This window comes from Convolutriloba macropyga, chromosome 3, assembly GCF_964194025.1.
Source record: "Convolutriloba macropyga chromosome 3, txConMacr16.3, whole genome shotgun sequence".
NCBI classification, from domain to species: Eukaryota; Metazoa; Xenacoelomorpha; order Acoela; family Convolutidae; genus Convolutriloba; species Convolutriloba macropyga.
Genome location: NC_134470.1, coordinates 12,253,649 through 12,272,858, shown reverse-complemented (window position 1 = coordinate 12,272,858; position 19,210 = coordinate 12,253,649). Strand labels below are relative to the sequence as shown.

The following is a 19,210-nucleotide window of genomic DNA, read 5'->3' as shown; positions in this document are numbered from 1 at the left end:
ATTCGATAAATCAAGGTCAAATTGTGAGTAAAAATCCAATGCCGCTGTATGTTATTGACTTTCCCCGTGTATTAAGATAGAGTGTGGATATCACTTATAGGTGAGGTCAAATTGTCCTTTTGCAACTCAGTAGCGGCTCTGCTGTGGCATGAAAAAAAAACGCCTACAGAAACAAGCAGTCAAAAGGGGATCAAAAGGTTATATTATAAGATCGATTTCTCTCACTGATTCGAGCAATCTTACTCAAGGCTTATTTGAGGCAACCGATTCGAGACGGCAATGTTCATTTTCAGGCCAGCCAATTGGGCGGAATCAAAGGAGGGAGGAAATGCCACCTAATCATCACCAGAGGGTGGGCAGAAGATCCAGTTCACCCGCAGATGGGGGCAATTGGAACTCACAATTACAATCAGGGCCACTTTTGGGCGGTCTCCAGGGTCCAGAATATGGTGGTGTACCGCAGGGAATGCTATCTAAAAGATCAGCAGATAGCAAGAAGAAGTCGATTTCAAACCCTCATTTACTAGTTAGTCGACTTTTGAAAATGACCCAAAAGTTTATCGTTACATGAGCAAAAAAGCCAAATTAATCTTCATTATTTTGAAGTTATTGTAAGCCTTAAAATTCGAGATTGTATGCGTAGAATACAGCAATTTTCAAAAACAAAAACAAAGGACTCGTTCAGTTTTTTTATTTTGTTTTCTTGAACTTTTTTGATCAAGTGGGACATTTATTGAAGCCAACAAATGTTGATTATGACAAAAAATTGCTGAGGTAAAAATGTCCATTGCATGGAAGAAATTTCAGGCACTGTCTTCGTCAAATTCGACCCGGCCTCAGAGTCCCAGAGGAGGTCCTACGACCCCAAGGAGCAACAGTCGCAGAATGACCACTCTCGAGGAGCAAGACGAGTGTCCGACACATCGCAAAAAGTCTTCCGCAACTTGCACTGCCCCAATTGCAGCAGCTGCTGCTAATGCTGCAATGACTCTGCAGAGGTCTTGCAGTGCTGATGGAGAGAATGTGGAGAGTATGACAAGACAACAAACAGGTTTGTTCAAGGAGGCTTTGTTAGGGTTACTTAGAAGTATGTTGCTCTCTCTGGTTGCAAAGCCTCATCAGACTGAAAAGACACTTGATCAGGCATCTATAAAAGACACTTGAAAGGCTCTCTAGTTTGTTCCTGACCAGACTTTACCCATGCCGATGTAACCTCTGAAAAGACCGTTCAAAATGAACCGATATGGGAAAAAATTATTAGTACAAGATACTCTTCTATTAAACTTCTTAAGCTAACTCCTAAATAATCTGAAAAGTTTCCTCGTAAAATATTTTTATGACTTATTAGTAGTAAGAAAGAAGCTTCACTAAGAAGCTGCTTATTCCAAAGAAACCCCAATTAAAATTAACTAATAAGTTTTTTAATGTTACAACATAAGTTTTTAATTAAATTAACTCCTTAGTTAGACATCTGTTTATGGAGTCTTAGTGTTAGAATATCGATCAAACTATAGTCTTAAACTTAGTGAGAATTAGAAAGAAAGTTTGACTTACCAGATTAGAAAGACAAGCAACATGACTTCGATCAAAGAAATTATATAAATGAATCGTCAAGAAATGGTGCTTAGAATCAATATTCGGTTCAAATTGGTGAATCTAGATAACTATTATTAGAGTTAGATTAATTGATGTAAAATCTTCTCAGCATGTATTAAATGATGATGATATCTCCTGAAGGGTGAATGAGTTCTTAGAAAAGTGCAAATGCATTCCATTTATGGTTCCCTTTGCGACTGATTTGCAGAAGCAAACCATATTGGGTAACCTTTGCTACCCCCACTATAAATCACGGTGCTAAGATTAGTTTTGTATCTGGACTTTTTCACACTGATAATGGGTATATATACAGCTGATTTTTGAGTCCTTTTTCACCCCCAAATTCAAATCACCATCTTGATCTAATAATCAGATCTCTCCTGTAAATCTCTAAATTCTACTGTAAAATATCATTTTGTTATTCTCTCTTTTTTGAGCAATAAATTCTTTTACATAGTTAAAAACGCTTTTTATTCCGCTTGCGAAAGTCCATAACCCAACAGGTTATGGGCCCAGCAATTTTCTAAGTCGTAAAATTAATTTCCAAAACAAAACTAATTTGTTGTTGACAGTCATAATCCTTTTCTGCTTATTACCTTTTCTTTTCACAACTGTTTTGCCTGCTCAAACTCCAATGGATCAACAGACAGTGAAGCTGCTGACCTACGCAGGAAAGACACAGGACTTTCCAATCTGGAGCTCAAGATTTTTGGCGATGATGCAGACGAAGGGACTCTAAAAATCACTACTGGGGACAGAGGAGCAACCCAATGAGCCTGCGCCACTGGCCAATGGAGCAACCAATGATGAGAAGAAGAACCGGAAGATGCTGAAGGATGCATATGAGAAGGAAGTGGCAGACATCAAGGAGAAACGGAACAATGTGTGGTGCCATCTGGCACTGACTCTAGATGCAGCAACCCTCATGCTGATGAGACATGACTGTGTGGGAGACGATGGCATTGGAGATGGAGCAAAGGCTTGGAAGCTTTTGCAAAAGAGATTTCAGAGTGTGGAGACGCCGACAGTGGTGACTTTAGTGGCACAGCTTGCTCGACTGCAGCTCGAGGATTGTGAGGATTTGGACAGCTTCTTCATCAGAAGACAGGAGTTGCTCACAAGGCTACAAGAAGCAGGGGAAGCAGTCTCAGAGACCCTCACCAACGCCTTGGTCCTCAATGGTCTGCCAATGAGGTATGAAAGTTTTGTTATACAGGAAAGCTTCAACCCGGCAACGAACTTCACAGAGTTGAGGAAAAGGCTGCAAAACCTTCATGAGAGCACGGTGCAGAGACACAAGGGACAAAGTGGTTCAGTGGCACTGGCAGTGCAGCGTGACTTCAAGAAGGGACCAAAGAAAGGAAACTGCTTTGTGTGTGGGATCCCTGGACACTTTGCCAAGGACTGCAGGAAGAAGGAGACAGCACAATGCAGCAAATGTGGTGAGAAGGGCCACCTAGACAGTGCATGCTAGCGACAAAGAGATGGAGGCAAACATGAGTCAGTGGCAATGGGTCCAACATTGGCTACGTCAGACGAGGAATGCTGGGCAGCTCTTACCCAGTGGAAGACAGCAGGCATGCTAGTGGACAGTGGTTGTACAGATCACATAGTGACGAACATCGATGCGTTCCTGGACTTTGTGCCCATTCAATCAGTGGTCAGAATTCCCAACGGAGAGGCTTCCAGAGTGGTGGGCAGAGGCTGTGTGAGGATCAGCATACCCTCAAACAGAGGGGAATTCCAATGCGAACTCATAAATGTTCTGTGTGTGCCGGACTATTCTTCAAACCTCCTATCAGTCTCAAGACGCACGGAGTGGGGACATAGCTTCACTTTCGAGAGAGGAAACAGCTGCATGAAACTCCAGAAGGGAACTCGGGTAAAACTAACACAAGAAAATAATTTGTTTTACTTACCCTGCAGCGTTCTAGAATTCAAGATGAGTTCCAACAGCGTGAAACTTGAGAGTGCAAGGAAGTGGCATAGACGATTGTGTCATTTGAATCAAGCGGATGTGGTCAGGAATGCACCAGAGACAGTGGGGGAACTCGATGATGTATGCAATGTATGTGCATTGGCCAAGATCACAAAGACTCTAGTACCAAGAGTGGCAGAGACCCAAGCAGAAGAGAAGCTGGAGAGGGTGTTCACAGACGTGATGGGACCTTTCAGAGTAGAGTCACTGTCAGGGTTCCGGTTCTGCATAGTGTTTGCAGAGCAGTACACGAATTTTGTGTTTCTGGAATTGCTTAAGGCAAAGAGTGAGGCATTGGCCAGCCTGACGAAATTTGTTTTTAGTGTGGGGACGCCCAAGAAGCTGAGGCAAGACAATGCGAAGGAGTTTTCTCAGAGCAGTTCAAGACGTACTGCTTAGATGCAGGCATTCTACAGGAGAAGACCATACCAGAGACGCCACAACGGAATGGGTTAGCTGAGAGGTGCAACAGGACACTGCTGGAGATGGCAAGATGTTTGCTCATTGACTCAGGACTTCCCAAGATGATGTGAGGAGCAGCAATTCTTCACGCAGCAAGGATCAGAAACTTGGTTGTGAGACAAGGAGAAGAAAAATGCCCAGCAGAGGTGATGAGAGGTATAAAACCTAAGCTTCCAATTAGTAAATTATCTATTTTTGGTTGCACAGTCTTCATGAGGAAGAGGGACAGAGAAGTCAGCAAACTTGAACCCAAGGCACTGGAAGGAAAGTTTGTGGGTTACACTAAAGGAGAAAACGGATACCTGGTTTACATACCCAACACACGCAAGGTGGTGGCAGTTTGAGATGTGATCATCAAGGAGTCTGAAGTGAGCTCAATCCCTGACAACAAAGAAACGGCTGATCTAATAGATGATGGGTCGGAACTGGGAATCTGGCACCCAGATGATGGTCATCAAGACGATGACAACAGAGAACGACAGGACATATCTACTGCAATAAAGGAGGACTGGCATGACGCAGGGAGCGTGAATACTCAAGAAACAACATTGAGACAAGAGGCCTCGGATGTTGGAGAAACAGCACTAGATGAAGGATCTACTGCAACAAGAGGGAGTCACAGAGACTCAGAGTCACTGGAAGACAGTGACACAGAAGACTTCTCACAGTTAGAGACAGTTGGCTTCAATGAAGATGCACTGGAACACGCGGACAGAGCAGAGCCCAGACGAGGGACACGAGCAAGGAATGTTCCGCAATTTTTTGGAGAAGTCAGGACCCATCTTGCTGTGACTGAGGGCGACAATGTGGAACCACAAACAGTCTACGAAGCCAAGCAAGGTGACGATTGGGACCAGTGGCACCGGGCAATGAAGGATGAGGTCAAGGCACTCCAAGACAACGAGACTTGGAACCTAGTGAGACCCCCCACAGACAGGGACGTCATACCGAGCAAATGGGTCTACAAAGTGAAATTGGGACCCAGAGGTCAAGTGGACAAATACAAAGCGCGCTATGTGATGAATGGCTTCAAACAAGTGGAAGGACTGGACTACTTTGAGACCTTTGCGCCTACCTGCAAGCCCGAGACATTCAGGATTCTACTTCAACTATCAGCGAAGCAGGGCCACGTGATGCACTAATTTGATGTCAAGACTGCTTTCCTGCACTCACCAATCGAGGAAGAATTGTATCTGGAACAGCCACAGGAGTTTGTAAAACGCGGATCAGATGGGGAGAAGTTAGTATGTCGACTAAATAAATCAATTTATGGTTTGAAACAGGCTGCTAACAACTGGTACAAAGAGCTGGCAAACTTCCTACTGAGACAGGGGTTCACTGCTTGTCCGCAAGATCAGAGGCAGAGGATCACACCTTCATCTTGGTCTGGGTTGACGACATCATAGTAGCATCAAGAAGTATGACAGTGGTCTCTGATGTCAAGAAGGCACTAGAAGCAACCTTTCGCATGGAAGACAAAGGGAGACTACACTGGTTTCTGGGTCTAAGAATCAGACGAGAAGAGGGCGAAGTCACAGTCGACCAAGAACGCTACATAGAAACAATGCTTGAGCGGTTTCAAATGGATCAATGCAAACCCTCAAGAACTCCAGCTGACTTGAATTTGAAACTTCAGACAGCACAGAACGGAGACGAAGAAGTGAACCAGAGGATCTACAGAAGCTTGGTTGGATCACTCCTGTATCTGGCCGAACAGACGAGGCCAGACATCATGTTCACAGTCAACACTCTGTCCAGACACAGGAATGCACCTACCAATCAACACTGGATGTGCGGAAAACGACTTCTGCGATATCTTCAAGGTTCAAAAGGTTTAGAACTTACTTACACAAAAGAGGCTAGTTATGATTTAGTGGGGGAAAGTGATGCAGACTGGTCTGGAGACGTGATCGACAGAAAATCAACAACGGGCTATTACCTCAAGCTCAACGGACGTGGCGCAGCACTCAGCTGGGGTGTCAAGTAGCAGGCCAAAGTTGCTCTTTCTTTATCAGAAGCAGAATATCAGGGCAGGGCAGCAGCAGTTCAGGAAGCACTCTACCTGAAACAACGTCTAGAGGATTTTGGCATCGAACAGAAACGTCCAATAGCAATTGGAGAATACAACCAAAGTTGTATCAGACTCTGCCAAAACCCAGTCATGCACAAAAGGAGCAAGCACTTCGAAACAAAATTTCACTTCATCCGGAACAAGACGGAGGATGGGACTATTTCAATTCATTACGTCCCTACAGACAAAATGGCAGCGGACATCTTCACAAAGTCCTTACCCGTTTCGAAAGTGGAAACATTCAGAGCAGTTTTGATGGGAACAGACTCTACGCAATCAGCTCAAGTCTGAGTGGGGGTGTTAGAATATTGATCAAACTATAGTATTAAACTTAGTGAGAATTAGAAAGAAAGTTTGACTTACCAGATTAGAAAGACAAGCAATATGACTTCGATCAAAGAAATTATATAAATGAGTCGCCAAGAAATGGTGCTTAGAATCAATATTCGGTTCAAATTGGTGAATCTAGATAACTATTATTAGAGTTAGATTAAGTGATGTAAAATCTTCCCAGCATGTATTAAATGATGATGATATCTCCGGAAGTGTGAATGAGTTCTTAGAAAAGTGCAAATGCATTCCATTTATGGTTCCCTTTGCGACTGATTTGCAGAAGCAAATCATATTGGGTAACCTTTGCTACCCCCACTATAAATCACGGTGCTAAGATTAGTTTTGTATCTGGACTTTTTCACACTGATAATGGGTATATATACAGCTGATTTTTGAGTCCTTTTTCACCCCCAAATTCAAATCACCATCTTGATCTAATAATCAGATCTCTCCTGTAAATCTCTAAATTCTACTGTAAAATATCATTTTGTTATTCTCTCATTTTTGAGAAATTAATTCTTTTACTTAGTTAAAAACGCTTTTTATTCCGCTTGCCAAAGTCCATAACCCAACACTTAGTTAATCGCAAATTTATAATCAGTTCAATTCATTCAGATTGTCATTTAGACAAATCTTGAAATTGCAACCCACACATGGTTTTGAATGCTGCAGTATAGTCCTCATCACCAGATGATCTTGTAGCTTGGCAGTTAATTTCAGCTCTCCGCTTATTTGGTGAGACAAGTTAATGAAACTATACTAATGTCAAAGAAATTAATGAAATTAACTTTTCAGGAATAAAAACCAGTTTATAGTTGAAACTGTCCTGATCAAATTCTTATTTCTGAAAAACTGTGGCAAGTATTCAGCAGGTAAACTTTCAGGAAAAGGAAAAACTCACCTATAAAATTTTTGGATCTTTTCCGTTTGTGCTCCCCCAACTTAGTGGGTGCATTTTATTTGCATCCCCCAAACGCACGTGCCATATTTTTAAATGATGATTTATTATGTAATGACACGTGCTCTATAACTGGGGGGAGCATGACGTACTGGGGGGCACAAAGGAAAAGACCCAAATTTTTATCCTAAGAACTAACCTAAAATTTTTTCCTAAGAAAATCTCAAATACATTTGAGTTTTGGATGATACTTATAAATTAGAACTACGTAAGAACTCCTTTTACGTTTGATAAGGATATTGATATCTGTGCTATTTCACAAAAGAGACAGAGTCGATACTATGTCAACTCGACAATATTTTGGTTTAAGGGTCTGTCATTTCGAAGTATATTATACTAATGCTTATCGACATATCAAGTTTTTAGCGTAATAAAGAATTGTAACAAAGCCGGTAGGCTAAGCTGCTGAAAAATTTTGAATATCAGAGGGCAGTAGTCATAATAAACTTAATTTGGAGAGCTGAATGACAAAAAAGTGTCCATTAACTCAGCTATCTAACAACTGAAATGTCCGATTACTCAACTGTCCAATAATAACATATGTATTGATGTACATTCAACTTAAGGTGAAAAAGCTATTTGCATCTCTGAAATATTGTTCGAACCCTAAACGTTATCAGCCGCAATTTTTTTGTTAAGCCAATTTTGGTCCCGCGAAATCATTTTCGGAGAGATAAAGAACGGTATCATTAAAAAGCCCTCAAGAAGTTGCTTTAAATGCTGATAAAACATTTTCAAACTTTTGATTGCTTGAAAAAATATTCAAGTTTTCAAATTTTTTCAAATTATATACTTTTCAATAAGTAAAAATAGGTTTAGCAAGTATTGGATTAACTACTCCGATGCTTGCATGATTTAGAATTAATATGTTTTTTTAAAGTTGCTGAAAGGACAAAACGATATTCAACTTAAATGGTTCACAATTAGCGAGAAAAAAAAAACGTTACACGAAAAATTAATTTTTGCGTGTAATATTTAAACTTTAGAAAAAGCATTTAGTAGAATTATTTGAAAGAAATCTTAAAATTTTTTCAATAAATTTATGTATCGCAATGGTCTTATTGTCAACAGATTACCTATGTGCTGTGCATTTGAGAACTGAATAAAAATCAATCTAAATTTTTGTCAAATGTTAATGATGATGATATCTCCGGAAGTGTGAATGAGTTCTTAGAAAAGTGCAAATGCATTCCATTTATGGTTCCCTTTGCGACTGATTTGCAGAAGCAAATCATATTGGGTAACCTTTGCTACCCCCACTATAAATCACGGTGCTAAGATTAGTTTTGTATCTGGACTTTTTCACACTGATAATGGGTATATATACAGCTGATTTTTGAGTCCTTTTTCACCCCCAAATTCAAATCACCATCTTGATCTAATAATCAGATCTCTCCTGTAAATCTCTAAATTCTACTGTAAAATATCATTTTGTTATTCTCTCATTTTTGAGAAATTAATTCTTTTACTTAGTTAAAAACGCTTTTTATTCCGCTTGCGAAAGTCCATAACCCAACACTTAGTTAATCGCAAATTTATAATCAGTTCAATTCATTCAGATTGTCATTTAGACAAATCTTGAAATTGCAACCCACACATGGTTTTGAATGCTGCAGTATAGTCTTCATCACCAGATGATCTTGTAGCTTGGCAGTTAATTTCAGCTCTCCGCTTATTTGGTGAGACAAGTTAATGAAACTATACTAATGTCAAAGAAATTAATGAAATTAACTTTTCAGGAATAAAAACCAGTTTATAGTTGAAACTGTCCTGATCAAATTCTTATTTCTGAAAAACTGTGGCAAGTATTCAGCAGGTAAACTTTCAGGAAAAGGAAAAACTCACCACGGAAATCACTGAAGAAAACTCTTATTCCTATAAAATTTTTGGATCTTTTCCGTTTGTGCTCCCCCAACTTAGTGGGTGCATTTTATTTGCATCCCCCAAACGCACGTGCCATATTTTTAAATGATGATTTATTATGTAATGACACGTGCTCTATAACTGGGGGGAGCATGACGTACTGGGGGGCACAAACGAAAAGACCCAAATTTTTATCCTAAGAACTAACCTAAAATTTTTTCCTAAGAAAATCTCAAATACATTTGAGTTTTGGATGATACTTATAAATTAGAACTACGTAAGAACTCCTTTTACGTTTGATAAGGATATTGATTTCTGTGCTATTTCACAAAGGAGACAGAGTCGATACAATATCAACTTGACAATATTTTGGTTTAAGGGTCTGTCATTTCAAAGTATATTATACTACTGCTTATCGACATATCAAGTTTTTAGCGTAATAAAGGATTGTAACAAAGCCGGTAGGCTAAGCTGCTGAAAAATTTTGAATGTCAGAGGGCAGTAGTCATAATAAACTTAATTTGGAGAGCTGAATGACAAAAAAGTGTCCATTAACTCAGCTATCTAACAACTGAAATGTCCTATTACTCAACTGTCCAATAATAACATATGTATTGATGTACACTCAACTTAAGGGGAAAAAGCCATTTGCATCTCTAAAATATTGTTCCAACCCTAAACGTTATCAGCCGCAATTTTTTTGTTAAGCCAATTTTGGTCCGGCGAAATCATTTTCGGAGAGATAAAGAACGGTATCATTAAAAAGCCCTCAAGAAGTTGCTTTAAATGCTGATAAAACATTTTCAAACTTTTGATTGCTTGAAAAAATATTCAAGTTTTCAAATTTTTTCAAATTATATACTTTTCAAATCAGTAAAAATATGTTTAGCAAGTATTGGATTAACTACTCCGATGCTTTCATGATTTAGAATTAATATGTTTTTTAAAGTTGCTGAAAGGACAAAACGATATTCAACTTAAATGGTTCACAATTAGCGAGAAAAAAACGTTACATGCAAAATTAATTTTGGCATGTAATATTTAAACTTTAGAAAAAGCATTTAGTAGAATTATTTGAAAGAAATTTTAAAATTTTTTCAATAAATTTATGTATCGCAATAGTTTTATTGTCAACAGATTACCTATGTGCTGTGCATTTGAGAACTGAATAAAAATCAATCTAAATTTTTGTCAATTGTTAATGCGATTTTGTAAATAATTTTTATATAGCGGAAAAATTTTCTCACAAGGTTTTGTTTCATTTGGAGAATAACGCTTTGAAAAATTTTTAGTGTCCTGGAAAAAAACAATCAAAACATGTTGCGACCAGAACTTATTATTTTCAATGTGCACTTTTCAGAACACGTTCTTGAACTCGCATCATTGGTGGTTACTTTTCGATAAAATTGCTCTAAATGCACAAAATACCCTCACGACTTGATGCATGAAGGAACCACGCCTGTTTTGTTGTGTCAAGAATTATCAAGTTTTGATAATCCAGCAGCAGCAAAAGACACTTTTAAATGTTTTTTGAAAAGACAACTCGTCATGAAAAATGTTTTCACTTTGTGTTTTTTATGTAAATATCCTATCAGACATAATTTAACCGTGCATGGTCGAACTCTATATGAGATCTACTCAGGTTGTCTGAAAATGGCTTTTAATGATTTCGTTAAGGAATTTTACGTAGAAAGTAATGATTAGTTTTTTACTATCCAAACTATTTGTATTGTATTGGTGCGGGGTATTTTTCTAAAATCTTTTAATAAATGTTTCAAGTTTTTAAGTCAGTGGGATATCAAAATTAGAGTGGTAACTTTATTCGCGCTGGACCAGTGAAGGGGGGACAAAAGCCAGTAGTTTTATAGCGTTATTTTTCAACTACATTTTAAGTGGAGTGAGCAGTTGGTCTTTGAACTACTTTTCTGTTTTCGAAGGCCACTTTATCCCCGTGGGGCAATCTGATTTCTGTTTTCAGTGTTTCTTTCTTGACTGAAACTAAAACAATACATTTGCGTTTTAATTTTGCCTATTTGGGGTTGCTTGATTTCATCAACTGCTGCTAATGCTTTTTGTGGCTTTGGCATTATACGTTATCAAAGATATTAGTGAATATTTGATTTTTGGCTTTTTTATTACTATATCTACCGTTTTATTATTAGTATCATTAGTGACAGGCCTTACTGTTTGCTAATGAGATATAATTGAACCTTTGTATAAAAAGTTTGAGTTCAAGGCTCAGGACTTTCTTGACCTTGATTCCATTTGCACTCAAAAATTTCAATTAATTTTTGATTTTTTGCAACTATTTTTTGTGCTTTTTGTTTTTGAAATCATTTAATCATATTCGTAGGTACAGGTCTGATATGTCAGAGATAGAAATTGTTTTAGTAGATTTAACTGTTTCAGATCAACACTATTGCCCTCTAGGACTTTGACACTAATTGTTTTCGGGAAATCTCATAGATATTTGGACTTTTGCGAGTAATGACAGTTCTCATCCTTTACCTCCAATTTTTAGTGGACGTCAATATTTGCATATTCAAAAATCTTGATTTTTCAACGGGGAATTTTTTTTTGTCTTGAAATCAGAAGAGGAAAGTGTTAGAACGCCCAAATTTGAAAAAAAAAACAGTCAGTACGACGAAGAAAGTTATTGCTTTATTATAAGAAACTGGAGTTTTGTATAGAAAAACAATTTTCTAACAAAAAGTGCAGCAACCAATGGGACAGACAGCAAACTCTGAAAAGATTTTGGAGTATCTGATGACACGCGTATACAGTTTTGGTTAAATATTTAGCTAATGCCGGGTTGGAACATTATGAGCAAACGCATATTACGCAATCCGATTCGTTGAGAAGAAACTTGTTTAGTGAAAGGGGGTGATGACTCGTTGCCGGGGACAGTTGGAGCAGGAAGCGGTACTGGAGTCTCTTCATTGTTGCCTGATTGGGTGCAAATTGGATCGGAGGTGAAAGTGAGTCCCAACAAGAAGGGTGTGATCAAATACAGTGGACGTACCCATTTCTCAGAGGGTACTATGGTTGGAGTCAGCTTACACACACCACATGGTTAATGTCTTTGCTTCAAAAACTGCTTCATTGATATTAATGAAGTGTAAATTTTATTGTAACCATTTAATTCCCGTAACAACAGTTATAACTTATCTATGAAATTTAAAAAGACAGAAAATCAGATTACCAGTTTATTTAATCTAATATCAGCAGTCCGTTTCTTTTCTTCACAAGAAAAAGGCCTCTTACAATATGCTTTAGTTCTCCCCACCCACTTAGGTCAGCTAAGAACGAAAACTTGTGATCTTAGGCATTAACTTAGCTAGAGGGCTGTCTTCTGGATACATAATGTAGTTTTTCGGGTCAGTACCCGAAAAACATACATTACGAGTCAGTACCCCTACCTTTTATCAATATAGAGCCAATTTGTGGAATTTGGCGACAAAGAACAAAGTCGTAGTATAACTACCAATTAGAACAATTGTTTCTATGTGGCCATATCCCACATTGTAAGGCCCCTTTTTACATGTATATGTTTTGTCGAATTAAAAAAGGTAAAATTGATCAAATAGTCCACTAAATTTGCCGGGGGCGCTGACTCGTAAATTAACTTTATAACTAGTTAACGCCTGAAGAATACTACAAAAGTGAGAAACAGTAGTTTTTTCTCGCCACTGTTGCTATACGAAGAGTTGCAGAGAAAAATCAAATCGGCTACACAGTGGCTTTTTTATAATAAAGTCTCATGATCTTGAGTGTTTAGGTCGGCACGATGGTTCAGTAGATGGTGTTCGATATTTCCAATGCCTCCCAAACCACGGAGTATTTGTTAAAGCAGACAGATTAGAACTTATCACATCGTCAACTTCTTCATCACAGAAAAGTCAGCAACAGAAAAGCTCTCATCGAACATCTAAAAGACGCTCCCCATCTCCAAAAAAGAACTAACCACGCCAATGGCCATCAAAGCAACTTTTAATCGAAACAACATATCAGAACATTCTAGAATGTTCGCTGCCAATGTATCTACAAACTTATCTTGTTCGAAAACTGTCCTAATTACTCTGGTACTTCCCTCAAAAATACGGAAGATCTTAATGTGTTACAAAGAGAAAAATGGAGGCGCTTTTCTCAGATGTACCACCCTATATCCTCGAGAAATTTATCAGATATCTATTTTTGCCTAATTCAGCTTGATATAGAGCAAAAATGTCTTCTCCAAACAGTCAGTCAAGCGCAATTGCAACCTAACTAGAATTTTCAAGTCTTCTACAATTCAAACAACTCGGACAATTATTCACTTTGAAGACTGTTCATCAACGCAGAATAAAACATTACAACTATCATATACTACCATAGCCAGCGAAACTGTTCTCGAGGCAAAATTGTCCCGACTGCTTAACCAAAAAAACCCAAAGATTCGTCTTCTTAACTACAACTTTTCTTCTTAAACCTAGTGGCTATAAACATTGTGCAATAAATTAGTTCTATTTTTGCTTATTTATGGTAATTGGTTAACTTTTATTTTCAGTTCAGTTGCAACACGTGTTGTGGGTTAGATAGATATAAAATACTGCTAATGTAGTTTCAATTATCAGTGTCAATTAAATATTTCTGAAAAAATCTTTTTCAAATCAGGTCAGCTTTTATGATATCACCAGCAGTTACGTTCCATCTACTTATACAACGCTTAGTGTGAGACGCTTAGTTTGAGTCTGTGGGTAGCGCAGAATGTTCCAACACAACTCTCAAGCTTGCTAAAAGTTCATTTCTAATGCGGCATTTTTTGAAATCTCTTAAACAACTTGACGTGGTTTTTCTGGAGAGCCGTTGAGCAAGTTTTTCTACTACATTTCAGAAATTTATATTAAAGAGTAGTTCGGGTGTGAAAACCAGGCTACTTAGAACACACTGCTATCCCCTACTTTAGTTAAATCTAGTACTTAATGCAACAGTGTACATGAATATATTCATACGAAATTTATTTTGAAACCTACCGAGGTAAAAATTTTAAATAAAAAGTTCATCCCTTCAAGCAGCCCAAAATATAAATTTCAAAGCTTTTAAGTTTGCTCAATCCTCCTTTTAAATAGACGAAAAAATACATCCGAAGATACACTCTAAATAACGTTCAGATAAATTTACCTGAACCGGGTTCATGTAACCGAAAATTCAGTTGGGATCTTTTCAACAATTGCCCCCCCCCCTTTGGTACCTAGTAGAGAATCGCCACCCCTTTTGTGCTATACTTTACCACAATATTAGTTGGCCTACAGTTTAGATAGCCGAATATCAGTTTAGGCGCAATTGCGGACCGCTGTTCACGGCCATGCCTCTCACGCGCTGGTGATTTAATCCGGAAACCGCGGGTCGGTTATCGCGGCGAAGCCGCGACTCGCGCGAAGCGCGCCCACCGACCCTCCAGTCGGAAATTCTTTTTCTCTTTGTATTCCAATTGGGCTAATTGCCCTAGCATGGCGCATTTTATTCTAACCAGTTTAACACAGCATGAGCATACACGGAAAGTTATTAGTCGTCTCTGATTGGTTAAAAAAACGTTCGCTTAATATCTATTCAAGAATAGCCCCCCCTTTTGTTTAAAGGCACCTGAATTACACCTGAATGTAGTTCAGGTAAATTGTTACCTGAACGCGTTGAGGTGTAGTTACAAGAAAAAAATTTTATTGCATTCAGCGGAGTAACAACAAAAAACTTCCATCAAATAAAAATAAAGTACAACAATAAGTTACAAAACTCAGGGGAAGCAACCACATTTATCAATCAATATCCAGTCGTTTTTTTCAGTTTGCCAAAACTACGGTTAAGGTTAATATAAATTTTCCCTCTCATGAGTCCACTAGCTCATCTAGCTCAACTATTTTCTAGCTCATCAAGGCTCACAAGTACCACCATCCGAGAAACGGTAATGACAGATGGTTTTCATTTAGCTTCCAATTTTTTAATTCTGTCAGATTGTTATTTGTTTTAATTCGAACTGATTCCTTTTTCCCACATAAGAGGTTCTACAAAACCTTGTCCGTCGAATTAAAGCTTGTTTGATATATATATATATATATATATATATATATATATATATATATATTTATATATATATATATATATATATATATAATATATATATATATATATATATATATATATATATATATATTAATAAATGTTTCCAAAATGGACCCCAATTGCAACTGCCCCTCTCATTGAAAACTTCTTGACGGACAAAGTTTAAGAAGTGTTCATCTAAACATTAAACTAAGAACACAAATTTGATCGCCATCTGACGTATATAAAATGATCAGAAAATGATAATAACCCACTTCGCCCCACAGAAAGATTAACAAATACTCGGAGTCCAAGACATAGATACAAACTACTATATGCTTCAACGGAAACTTTGCTTCTGCTTTTGCTGAAGACCGTCCCAAACATAATTTAATGTAAAAACCCTTGAGAAAAGCTCCATAACATATGCCACACTTAGCTTGACACCCTCAAAATTGTTTTCATTGTTCCGACCCACTTTATTGGTGGAAGAACTATATGCTAAACGGGTTTTTTTTATTAGTCAATTTTTGCCGACCGATATATTCATCGGAAATAATTGTGTGGTATCATTACATTTCTCCCTTGTCAGGCGAAGAATTTCAAATTCCTTTTTTTTATTTGCTTTGGAGGAATTACGGAGGTTGAAAGTTTTGTGAATATTAGATCAATTTCCTTTCACAATTTTCGTAATTTTTGATGAAATTGCGATTAATTTTTGCTTAAAGTTGATTATAATGTTGACAATAATCATTGGTTTCACGTTCAAAAAGATTCTATGAAATTTTTGATCCAACTGTTTTGGCAGAAACTATGACTAATTTGAAAATTCATAATTTTTCACTTTATTCCCTAAAATTTAGCGTCATATGTGCTTATCTGATTCACTTTGAACAGTACTGAAGACATAAAGCCAGCTGACACGATCATTGTTGAATCTGAAAAGGACTTTTTACCTAGATATTTATATTTATAAATTCAATTCGATGTTTAAAAAATGTATCATTTAATTTTTATATATTAAAATTTTCGATCGTCAAAAAAGAATAACACAATAATTTGAAACACGCGTCTTTCTTAACAGCCAGACAGTGATAGCAAGCCCAGTTTTGGTCGCATCGTTGATTTTTGCTTTGAAAAATGATTCGGATAGTTTTTTTTGGATCTATCGTTTTCAACTCTTTTTATGCATTTTGTCGCCCTAATTACAGACTAACCTGTTTTCAATTAACATTTCATTTTATAGATTTACTAGTTCATGTTCAAATGATGTCAAATGAACACGCGTTAAGTTTTTCGAGTAAAGCTCCCACGGTTTTTATGCTGGAGCCATGGTTTTTATGGCTCCCACAAATAAGCTTCGTAGATTTTTATTGAACTCATCAACTTTGCCAGCATTTGAGGTTCTTTTGATCAAATTCGGTCTATGAATGGCTACTAAAGAAAACATCGCTTACTTTCAGTTGTATTAATTGTTTCGTGCCAAAAAACGGTACCAAATTTACCGAAATAACTAATTTGAACCAAGTCTAAATTATCATTAAAAAATGATGACTTTTTGCTAATTTTGATGATATTTTGACTTTTGGGTCAAATTAGTTATTTCAGTAAATTTGGCGCCGATTTTTGTATCAATGGACAAGAAGCAATAACAAGATCAGTTTAGGTCCAACTATGGATTTTTGCTATTCGAAAATTGTTCGAATTGTAATGGCATCCCTGAAATGTTTATAGAAAATTTTTGATTCTTTTCACTGTAATTACAGACCAAAGATTCCAAACAAACACTTAATTAATGACTGTTCAAATTCCCGTGGAAATGGAAGCCAATGAACATAAATGAAAAGTTCAGAAAAACGCTTATTTTCTTTCTAGCGTGAACACTACGTAAAATTGTTTGAAAATCTGAGTGTTTGTATTTATTATTTTATAGTCTTTTAACTTAGTCTCACTAATGTTATGTCAATTGAGGTTAAACTGTTTTCGTTGTCGATGTTTCATTTTTGCCATTTAAATAAAGATGTTTTAGTTTTGACACAACTAGTTTTCTTTTTTATTTCTAGTCATTTTATTTTTTTCATGTTCTCTTTGCTGTGTTTTCCGATTACCAACATATTGGCAACTTAATGACAGAGTCATTAGATTGATGACATTGAAAGTCTCAAATGATTTTATTTTTGAAATCGCATATCAGATTGATGACATTGAAAGTCTCAAATGATTTTAGTTTTGAAATCTTTTAGTGAATAGACTATGCCTTTTTAGGCTTCTAAACCCGATTTTTTCATTTGTGACGTATTAGCTCTTTTTGTAGTCGTATATTTTGGATAAAGACATCTCTCAATGGTTTTGTGAAGGTATAAATGCAGTCATTCACTAATTTCAGTCTCTTCATTGCTTAGTTATTGTTTCATATTTTCTAGTGAAACGCAAGCCAGTTGGTTTAGTTTAGTTTTAATCTGATGATTTTGACTTTTCCCTTGTTTCTTTTAATAGACACTGAGTCCTAGTCGTAAGTTATGCTTGTTTTTTTTAATTTTTTTGTTTGCATTGTCTCTTGCTCTGCTTTTTGGCAGGCAACATTTGCCCTGCAATGAGTTTGTATTTAGTTTGTAAGAAGGGTTTGAGCTTAATGCGATTTTTCAAATCCATGCACGAATTATTTTCGAACATTGTTCCAGTTTTTGAAAGTTTTCTATCTCTTCCTCATTTGGCAGACAATTAAGTCAGAAACGTGCTACAGCTGGGTCGAAACATTAAGTGCAAACGCGTAATACCGAGCCTCCTTGTTTTGTTTTGAATTTGAAATTACATGGATTCTTTTTTGTTCCATTGTCAAATGCGAGTTTTCCAGGTCGCAGGGAAAAAGTAAACGTTCATTTACCAGCCCAACTTAATGAACAGTTGCAAACTTGAAATAACTGTTTATCGACCCATAGAAATGCCTAGATCATGTCGTTTATATTTGAGATGATGTAAATTAACGAAAATTTCGTCCAGAGTTCATGACAGTTTATCACAGCGTTTGACACCAAAAACTGTAATTCTTCTGAAATTGACCCGTTGTTGGTTTGACGACAATCTAGCGATCTTTTCTCGTATTTAACTGACAAAAGGTAGATCTATTGCTTCAGAGAAGCCTCAATTTAGAATTATTCAGTGTCGGCCCTCATTTTTTGCACTGTTTTGTCTCGGTGTATATAAATAATTTGACAGAAATTATTTAATATGAGTGCTATCTATAGGTAGACAAACCCAAATGCGTAGATAAGAAACTAGACTTCCGTCCCGCAAGATTTCATTCTGATTTCGGTTGCGTTAAGAACTTTAGTAAAATTAATTAAAACAGGATTAGATTGACTGCTTCCGATCACTAAAGCTGTCAGCTAATAAACTTATATATTATATTTAAAAAGAAATATCAGTGGAAATCAAAGGCAATTTTCAAATTTAATGTATGAACATTCATCCCAACATACCATCTAGAGATGAAAAATGTACATATGAAATTTCCAGTCACAAACTCTGTCGGAACATCTTTTACGCTATATATAGCAAAATCAAATAGATGTCTAGGACAATCGGTTTTAAAAATTATGATCCGTATTCAATTCAGTTCATAGCAGTTGCCAGTTCACCTGAAAAGATTGTTCGCATGTACTCAGTCACCGTCAATTTAGAAAATGTTCAAAATGTACACGTGTAAAACAGGCTTAGCCAATGGAGATGTCAGTAAAATTTATTGCCAAATATAGTTGATACATTGTGCGGTCTCGGACAAAAATGAATTGACGTTTTTCCTGTTAAAAGAAAAATGTACGAAATCAAACAATTCTGCAACAGCCTATCCAATGCATTGATATACGGCATTGTA

At 37.0% G+C, this 19,210-nt stretch overlaps 2 protein-coding genes across 3 annotated transcripts in view; both read left to right on the top strand.

Moving 5' to 3' along the window:
* The window catches only part of LOC142336533 (uncharacterized), a 199,309-nt gene extending 185,414 nt beyond the window's left edge, over positions 1-13,895 (top strand). The window contains exons 44-47 of the mRNA XM_075385441.1: positions 134-526; positions 808-1,051; positions 12,136-12,333; positions 13,040-13,895. Coding sequence (XP_075241556.1) covers positions 134-526; positions 808-1,051; positions 12,136-12,333; positions 13,040-13,224 — 1,020 coding nt within the window. The 3' untranslated portion in view covers positions 13,225-13,895. The remainder of the gene's footprint in view (positions 1-133; positions 527-807; positions 1,052-12,135; positions 12,334-13,039) is intronic.
* LOC142335952 (histone acetyltransferase type B catalytic subunit-like) overlaps positions 1-19,210 on the top strand; it is a 182,460-nt gene that overhangs the window by 46,379 nt on the left and 116,871 nt on the right. The window lies entirely within an intron of this gene.